At 34.6% G+C, this 9,950-nt stretch overlaps 1 protein-coding gene across 1 annotated transcript in view; it reads left to right on the top strand.

The window, feature by feature from the left end:
* LOC107727489 (histone-lysine N-methyltransferase 2C-like) overlaps positions 1–9,950 on the top strand; it is a 120,581-nt gene that overhangs the window by 57,511 nt on the left and 53,120 nt on the right. Inside the window, exons 15-19 of the mRNA XM_016537362.1 lie at positions 5,027–5,146; positions 5,252–5,356; positions 5,444–5,548; positions 6,782–6,963; positions 7,326–7,490. Of these exons, the coding sequence (XP_016392848.1) occupies positions 5,027–5,146; positions 5,252–5,356; positions 5,444–5,548; positions 6,782–6,963; positions 7,326–7,490 (677 nt within the window). The remainder of the gene's footprint in view (positions 1–5,026; positions 5,147–5,251; positions 5,357–5,443; positions 5,549–6,781; positions 6,964–7,325; positions 7,491–9,950) is intronic.

Raw genomic sequence — 9,950 nt, 5'->3', positions numbered from 1 at the left:
TGCTTCATGTTTTTGGAACCTGTGATACTTTTTTCAGGATTCTTTTATGAATATATAAAATAAACAAAAAACAGCATTTATTCAAAATGGAAAACTTGTGTTACAATATACACTACTGTTCAAAAGTTTGGAGTCAGTAAATTTTTTTTCTTTCTTTTTTTGAAAGTAATGAATACTTTTATTCAGCAAGGATGTGTTTAATGGATAAAAAGTGATAGTAAAATAGAAAAAAGATTTTAATTTTAAATAAATGCTGTTCTTTTTTGTTTGTTATTCATAAAAGAATCCAGAAAAGCACAACACTGATAATAAATCAGCATATTAGAATGATTTCTGAAGGATCATGTGACACTGAAGACTGGAGTAATGATGCTGAAAATTCAGCTTTGATCACAGGAATAAATTATTTTTTAAAGTATATTAAAACAGAAAACCAATATTAGAAATATCTCACAATATTACTGTTGTTTTTCTGTATTTTTGATCAAATAAATACAGCCTTGATGAGCACAAGAGACTGCATTAAAAAACATTCAAAGTCTTACTGATCCCAAACTTTTGAACGGCAGTGTATATATAACATAGCTATTTTGAAATCAAGTTGATATGGTCTGATGTAATTCTGATCACGTCCAGTGTAGACATGGTGTAAAAATGTGAAAAAGCTAGACCTCTTTAACGAACCTTCCCCAGATATCCTCAGTCTCAACAGCAGGTGTTTAGCTTCCTAATAATTACACACAGTAAAATGTGTTGTTAAAGAAATGCTAAAATTGTGTTTATAGACTGTTAATGGTAATTTTCAAGCAATAGGAAGTAATGGGAATAAATAGTAATTTTCAAGGGCTGGAAGAGCTAGAAAATACCAGCTGTATGAAATATAAAGCACAGCAGACCCTTGACTTTTCACGCAGAGAATCGAGAGTGGCATTGAGAATGTAGTCATAACAATGCTCATGTTGGACAGCTTTGATTTGGATTTGGACTGAACAAATTCAGTGCTGCATTTTTCATGTCAGAAACAACCGCTAAGAACACTAACATGTTCTGTGGCTTCACAATACATCCTAACGTTTTTTTCCCCAGCATGCACAGTGCTTTTCTTTCCACGACCCGGCTTGACCCGGGCTAATGAATGAAAATGAGTTGTGAATGTGTTGACGTTGTGAGCCGGAGCAGATGTGCTGCGTGTTGAGGGTCAGGGGCTCCGGGTCCATGTGGGCACGGGGCCAGACCAGGTCCCGTCACATTATCATGTCTCGACAACGAGCATGTTGGATAGTATTTGCCACATGTCAAGGGTCACTGGAAAGACAGCATCTACATTAAGATGATGATGGAGAGGAAGGAAGAAGAATCTTGGACTATGTAAATAAGAGTGTACATTAATATGGTGCTCATTTCTTTGTCTTTATAGGAGTGAGTGTTATATCGAACATTCACAATATATTTGCCGTGATTTAGCTGGAGATGAAATTTAGTTGGAGTTGAGAAAACATTTTGTGCACAAAACCTGTGTGTGAACATTTTCACTCAAATCATGATTCACCTATAAGTTTGTACTTATTATAATTAAATTGAGATGGCTTTAGTACGTACTAACTGATTCCATTTTTTGTAAATTTGGAATATTTGTATAACTAATTGTTAACATTAATTACAATAGAAATAAAAAAATTCTTATTTTTGGTTCATTTGATTTAATTAATTTATTCTTGTGCATTTTATCAATCATGTTTATAAAATTTAAGTAGAAATAATGGTTAAATTATATAAAATTATAAAATAATTTATTAATTTATATAAACTGAAATGGCGTGTGTGTGTGTATAGTGTGTGTGTGTGTGTGTGTGTATATATATATATATAAGTATATGTGTGTGTATATATATATATATACTGTATATATATATATATATACATCCAGGTGTGAATAACTTGTTGCATCTTTCCCAAAAAGACTCATGGCTGTATTAGATCAAAAGGGTGCTTCTACTAAATACTGAGCATTTTTCAGTTTTTCTTTTTTAATAAATCTGCAAAGATGTCAACAATTCTGTGTTTTTCTGTCAATATGGGGTTCTGTGTGTACATTAATGAGGAAAAAAAAATTAACTTAAATGATTTTAGCAAATGGCTGCAATATAACAAAGAGTGAAAAATTTAAGGGGGTCTGAATACTTTCCGTACCCACTGTATATATTACAGTCATAAAATAATTTCTTGAAAATCTATATAAGATTCTGATGGATGGATGGATGGATGGATGGATAGATAGATAGAATCACTCTTTTAAATTGTTTTGGAACAAATAAATATTGACATATGTGACCCTGGACCACAAAACCAGTCTTAAGTCGCTGGGGTATATTTGTAGCAATAGCCAAAAATACACTGTATGGGTCAAAATGATAAATTTTTCTTTTATGACAAAAATCAACTTTCATTATTTCAATTATCATTAGGATATTAAGTAAAGATCACGTTCTATGAAGATATTTTGTAAATTTCCTACCATAAATATTAGAGCCCGACCGATATGGGTTTTTTGGGGCCGATATCGATACTACTGTCGCACTACTGTCTTCGCACACAGACGAAACTTACTAGAGCGGGGATCCCTTCAGCTCGAGGAGCCCTCTTGAATGCCACCCTCCGCGAGTGGGTAGCCCCTCGGGATCGCTTGATCGGTCGGCGCCGGAACGCGAATTTAACCACCCGTAACACCGTGGGCTATCGACGTGGGGGTGGTCTCATTCGAAAGCGGGCCTCTAGATGTACACTCGATTCGCGTTCGAGAGGGTTCCTCGAACTGAAGGGATCCCCCGAAATTGGTGCGGATTGGCCTCGCCGTTACGGAGATATGACCCTTCAAAGTTTCAATGGTTTTCCATAGACTTAAGCTTTAAAGCGTTTCATCCAGGTCGCCAGTAGCAAACAATGGAGCGCGCTCTGCTGGACAAACTAAGTAATTACACCATTTCAAGCATTTTATCTGCATTATATGTTCTGTAAAAGTAAATGTTCATATCGGCGGCATATTCGCCGATACCGATATATCGGCGACAGGCTCATATCGGCCGATAATATCGGCAAAACGATATATCGGTCGGGCTCTAATAAATATATCAAAACTTAATTCTTGATTAGTAATATGCATAGCTAAGAACTTCATTTGGACAACTTTAAAGGCGATTTTCTCAGTATTTAGATTTTTTGCACCCTCAGATTCCAGATTTTCAAATAGTTGTATCTCGGCCAAATATTGTCCTATCCTAACAATCCATACATCAATGGAAAGCTTATTTATTCAACTTTTCAGATGATGTATACATACATACATGTATATGACTGGTTTTGTGGTCCAGGGTCACATATATATTTAATATGGTACAGCAGAAGCTGAAAAATATTTTAACATTAAGTCCAGTCAGGTAGCATAAAACAAATGATGAAAGGAGCAATTTAAAAAACGATCAAGTGTGAGTGGCACAGGCAGAAGTTGAAAGAAGGGCTGATGGTCCAGCGAGAGGACCAGTAGTTGTGAAGCCGAGGGAGGGAGAGAGTGTAATTCTTGGAAAGGGTTTTGATTGTGACAGTCAGAATGGCAGCCCCTGAGGAAAGGAAACGCGCTGACAGCGTAATAGAAGTGAAATCGCTGGAATAACACGGCCGAGGCCTCTCAACAGCCTGATGCTCCCTCAGATGCCATCTCAAACCGAGTGTCACAGTCTCTGCAGAATTGGTGTCATTATGGGGAACGCTGCTCCGCTGTGACAGCTAGTTAAATTGAGGGAGAGCCGTGTTTGGTTTGGGTTGGTTATTTGATCACAGTGCATTAAAGTTGAGCTGGTCGGCCGTTCATTAAATATAAACACAAAGAGAAAGAAAACTTTGGACACTGGTTTCCTGCTCCAGTTGAAATTGCTTGGGCGCTGTCAGTGCAGAGGACTGAGTCGTCAGGAGTGTTTGAGGAAGATGGGATGAATCTGCTCGTTTGTCACACGACAGGAGAAGTACTGGAAAGCTTCACCGTTTGGAGCATCACATAATTTTCCTTTCTTTAATCAATCCATTAAATCACGCATCAGATGTGTTTGTCAGCCTAGTAAAGTTCACGTTCATTGGAAAAACTGGAAATTTCGAAAACAATTAGACTTTTCAGAGTCGGAAATGTTATGCAAATTAATAGAAAAATATTTTTTATGTTTGTTTGGAAATATTTAAGAGCAAAATATTGGGGTTGGTATGTTTTTTTTTTATGTTTTTGAAAGAAATCTGTTATACTTACCAAGGCTGCATTTATTTGACTAAACATACAGTGAAGACAGTAATATTGTGAAATATTATTTCAATTTAAGATAACTGTTTTCTATTTGAATATGTTTTAAAATGTGATTTATTTATATATACATATCAGCATCATTACTCCAGTCTTCAATGTCACATGATCCTTCAGAAATCATTCTAATATGCTAATTTATTCTTTTTAATATTCAATTATTTTTTAAAACAGTTGTGTTGCTTAATATTTTTGTAGAAACAGTGATACTTTGTTTCAGCTTAAAAGAACAGTATTTATTAAAAATTGATTGATTGATTATTTTAATTTTTTTTTGTAATAATGTAACTTTACTGTCATTTTTGATCAATTGACTGCTTTCTTGCTTAATAAAAGTGTATTCATTTCTTTCCTAAAAATCTTACTGACCCCAAACTTTTGAATGGTAGTGTTTAAAAAAAAAATCCAGTGATAACAAACTATTGGAAAAGCCATGGAAATTCACAGAAATGTGTAGGATTTCAATGCTGTATGTGATCAGAAATGTGAAATTGTAAATGCAAAGTTGGTCAATAACATTGTTATTGCAATGTAATGTCATGCTGTTGAACATTTGTGTCATTTATCACAATTATAAAGCTGGTTACAGGAAGCTCCCAGAGGAAAAGTAGAAGCGAATGCATAAATATAAATTCCTTTAGCCTCTTCTTTTTGATGGCCCTGATGGTGTCTCTGTGGTGTCAGCAGGGCCGGGGATCTGGCTTCCCCAGCAGGAGACGGCCCAGGGGTTCGGGTGTCACGGGCCGGGGAGGACGAGGCCGGGCCAGAATGAAGAACGGAGTCCCTCCAATCCCAACACCAGGAGTACGTCTCATTATCTGACAGCTACTATATGGTTTGTTCTGATACGTGGATAAATTGCTGTACTACTCTTCTGTTTATTTGTATGGTTTGTTTGCGTCTCTGCAGGTGAACATCATGGACCCCATTTGCACATTCAAGGAAGAGGAAGAAAACGCCATGCACAATACAGTGGTGATTTTCTCTAGTGCAGACACGTTCACTATGAAGCAGGTAAATGTTTCTGAGCGCTCGTGCTGCTGCAGCTGTGTATGTGGAGTCTGCTGCTCTCTTACACTGGTGTGTGTGTGTTTTCTTTAGGATATGTGTGTGGTTTGTGGGAGTTTTGGACAGGGTGTGGAGGGTCGACTCCTGGCCTGTGCTCAGTGTGCACAGTGTTACCACCCCTTCTGTGTTAACATAAAGGTGAGCAGGATGAGGCCAGTACATCCTTCCTTTTTTCTAATACTGTTGGAGGTGTTGATGGTAGTGTTAATTATGACTGGCCAAGCAAAAAAAAAAAAAAAACCTTGCCAGACCTGGGAAGAAAATTAAATTACAATTTTTCAAAAAACCAGACTAAGCTACAAACCAAGATAGCACTGAAATTAAAATATTTTTAAAAATACACGCAAGGCAACACTGTATTGATATTATTTAAACATTGTGTTTGTTTTTAAACCTTAAATAATACATTTCTGCAAGTTTTTAAAATTAATACTTTTAAGAATGTATTAAATTTAACAAAAGTATAGAGTAAATACATTTATAACATTATGAAAGATTTATATTTCAAATAAATGATGTCCTTTTAAACTTTTCATTCATCAGATTTCAAACTTACTTATCCGATTAATGAAAAAAAAAATAGCATGGTTTCCACACAAAAATATTAAGCAGAAAAACATGTATTCAGTTTTTTTTTTTTATACATTTTTATATTTTCAGTTTTCATTTTAACTTTAGTTTAATTCTAACAATTTTACTTTGTTATATGCTTTGTCATTTTCATTAGTTTTTTTTTTTATATTACTGTTTAAGTTCAATTGAGTTTTTTTATTGATTTCTAGTTCATTTGAATTTGAGTATTGTAACTTTAATGCTTCAACTTTATGCTGTTAAAGAAGTTGAAGTTTTTAGATGTTAATGACGTTTTTCATCTAATTTTTATTATATTTTAATTCGGCTTTATTTCAGTTAATGAAAATGTTTTAAATAGTTTTTGTTTTTTTTTAGTTAACAGTAATAACCCTGGTCTATGTGATTTTACAGGCAAGATAGAACCAATTTACCTACTTAAAGGGATAGTTCACCCAGAAATATCATCATTTTCTCAACCTCATGTCGTTTCAATCCAGACCATCTTTTTTTCTGTTGAAGACAAAAGTTGGTCAAATTTTTTTTTTTATGTCTCACTGTTGTTTTTTATTTTATTTTATTGTACCTACAAAACTCAGTAGGGTACATTGTTGTTTTGGACCCCTTTGACTTTAATTTGATGGAAAAAAAACATTTGAAACATCTTAAAAATATCTAAAATAATCCCTGTTTTGAAAAAATCCGCTGCCATGTTACTAAAAACTACTGTTTTCTTCAGTTTTTTCTTTTTGTCTTCATATGCACTCTGCCTCGTGTTAATTGACATGTATTGCTCGTCAGATCACTAAGGTGGTGCTGAGTACAGGCTGGCGGTGTCTGGAGTGCACCGTGTGTGAGGCGTGCGGTCAGGCCAGCGATCCCGGCCGTCTGCTGCTCTGTGACGACTGTGACATCAGCTACCACACCTACTGCTTAGACCCGCCCCTACAGAACGTGCCCAATGGGAGCTGGAAATGCAAATGGTATTCCACATCGCATAAAATCAAATAATGAACATTTCTAGTGTTAACTGTCTGTTTTTCATTTACACTTTGCTTTAAATACATTTTTACAATAATATGTTCAAATAATCATACTTTTACCAAATCATTTTACTTCAACTGTGCTTTAACTGCTTTTTGTTCTTGTGGTTGATTTAAGAATACTTGCTAGTTACAATGGAGGACCTTTTGTTAACAAAAGGCTTTTTTTTTTTCAAAGGATTTTATTTATGAGAATTATTTTACTTGTCATGTATTGATGTGAGCTGTTATTAGGGTGGCTGGAATGGCTGGAGTCGTGTGGTGTGTGATTAATGTCATTGTGCCGCTTTGGCGTCCCGCAGGTGTGTGTCCTGTACGCAGTGCGGCGCCACGTCTGCGGGTCTGAGGTGTGAGTGGCAGAATAATTACACTCAGTGTGCCCCTTGCGCCAGCCTGGCTTCATGCCCGCTGTGCCAGCAGAACTACAACGAGGAGGAGATCATCCTGCAGTGTCGCCAGTGTGACAGGTGAGCTGCGGGGCTGGGGCGCTTGGATTCCTTTCAGCTCCACAAATCACTGCCATCAAACAAACTGGATACCTACTAGATACAGGAGATGCTGGCTCATGCCAAACAATATATATGAAACATATTTGATAATGTGTTCAAATAGTGGTTTGTAAGGAGTTACTATATTGAATAGGTTTTATTCAGCAGGTAGTCAACTGATCAAAAGTGACTGTAAAACATTTATAATGTTACACAAAATTTTAAACTGTCTATTAAAGAATCGTGATGAAGATTTTGGAGGTATCACGGTTTCCACAACAATATTAAGCAGCGCAACTGTTTTCAACATTGATAATAATCAGAAATGTTTCTCGAGCAGCAAATCAGCATATTAGACTGATTTCTGAAGGATCATGTGACACTGAAGACTGGAGTAATGATGCTGACAATTCAGCTTCGCATCACAGGAATTTTTAAATATTTAAAAATCGAAAATTGTAATAATATTTTACGATATTACTGTTTTTACTGTATTTTTATCAAATTGGTGATAATTGGTGAGCATAAGAGACTTATTTTAAAAACATAAAAAAATCCCCAACATGTCCCCAAACTTTAAAATAGTATTCGTTTTTCAATATGAGATCTTCTGATAAATGCTGCTAATCATTCATAACCCCAATATTTTATAAATATGGTGGCAAAAATTCAACTACTACTGCTAATAATAAACTTTATTTTATAAGTTGTATTTTTATACGTTTATATTTTATGAACTTATTTGTTTGTGTATTCATATTGAATATTTTATAATTTTTTACATTTTATTTTATAAATGATTATTTATTTATTATTGAGCATTAAAACATTTTTTTTTAATCCTGCATATTGTTATTCTGAGTTTTAAAAAATTATCTGAATAAGAATAATTGTAATTATGATTCCTTATAAAAAAATATTGGTTGATCTCTGGTTTTTTTATATGTTCATATGCAGTTGCTAACAGTGTTGGGGAAAGTTACTATTAAAAGTAATGCATTACAATATTGCGTTACTCCATAAAAAAGTAACTAATTACGTTACTTAGTTACTTTTTATAGAAAGTAATGCGTTGCGTCACTTTTGTTACTTTTTAAATCTGGACAGGGCTTGCTTGTTTGTTTTTAAAATAAAAAAGTTCGATTTTTGGCAAATATAAAAGCCTTTTCACACCAAAAGTGAAACGAATAAGCCTCAGGCTGAAGGGAAAGTACATTTACATCCGTACAGTAGAATGCAGAAGACGACATTTCAACACACTTCAGCAATAAAAAAAGACACAAATGTTTGTCTAGAGTAATTTGTGATTATTAGTACGGTTGAAAGATGAATTAATGCATATTCATATTTATTTTAGAACTACAGTAACATCTCCTGATTTCTCTCACCATGGCAACACCAGAGCTGTCAATCAATACATTTGAAAAAAAAAGTAACTCAGATATTCTCTTGTAAATTAAAAAGTAATGCGTTACTTTACTAGTTACTTGAAAATAGTAATCTGATTACGTAACTCGCGTTACTTGTAGTGCGTAACCCCCAACACTGGTTGCTAATATGTGGTTAATGGTTACTGGAGTGTTCTGGATGGTTCCTAACTAGCCCTAGTGAAAAGTGGCAACCTCCAATGATATTTTGATCCCTTTATTACTCGTATCCCTCTTTAAACACATGTCGATTAAATTTTTTGCCCATTCATTGTCAAATAGAATTGCAAATTCTACAAGTAGAAGATGATGAAATGTAGAAAAGTAACAGCACACCACTCCTAAATACATTTTTCAGTTTGTGTCATCACTCATTTACATTTAGTAATTTAGCAGACGCTTTTATCCAAAGTGACTTAAAATTGATGACAATTGAAGCAATCAAAACCAACAAAAGAGCAATAGTATGCAAGTGCTATGACAAGTCTCAGTTAGCCTATATATATATATTAGGGGTGGAATGGTACACAGATGTCACTGTTCGGTACGTACCTCGGTTCGGGGGTCACGGTTCGATACTATTTCGGTACAACAGGAAAAATAAACAAATCTACTATGCTCGGTTTCTTTTCATTTATTTTGAACAGACAGTAGTACAAATTAAAAAAATGTCCACCTAGATGCGAAAATACTAAATATTATTACATTATGTTATATATATATAAAATCTGCTGTACATATATACATACAAGGAATAAATTCTTGAAATATATTTTATTTAGTTTACAGATAAACAAGGGAAAAAAACAGTGCAACACGCAACGTAGCCTATATATGCTGAGTTTCAGTTCATTTTTGTGACACGCTTAATTTGTTCACAGAAAGGAAACTCAAATGGCAGAAACCGACATCCTATTTGTTTTCTTTATGTTACAAAAGCACAATGTGTTGTTTTCATTGTGAGTGTACACAAATAAAAGCAGACCTTTATACAGTGATGCATTATTAATAA

Source organism: Sinocyclocheilus rhinocerous, unplaced genomic scaffold, assembly GCF_001515625.1.
Source record: "Sinocyclocheilus rhinocerous isolate Xijiao unplaced genomic scaffold, SAMN03320098_v1.1 scaffold306, whole genome shotgun sequence".
Lineage (NCBI taxonomy): Eukaryota > Metazoa > Chordata > Actinopteri > Cypriniformes > Cyprinidae > Sinocyclocheilus > Sinocyclocheilus rhinocerous.
Note: the sequence above shows the minus strand (reverse complement) of the source record. Positions and strands in the feature narration are given on the sequence as shown.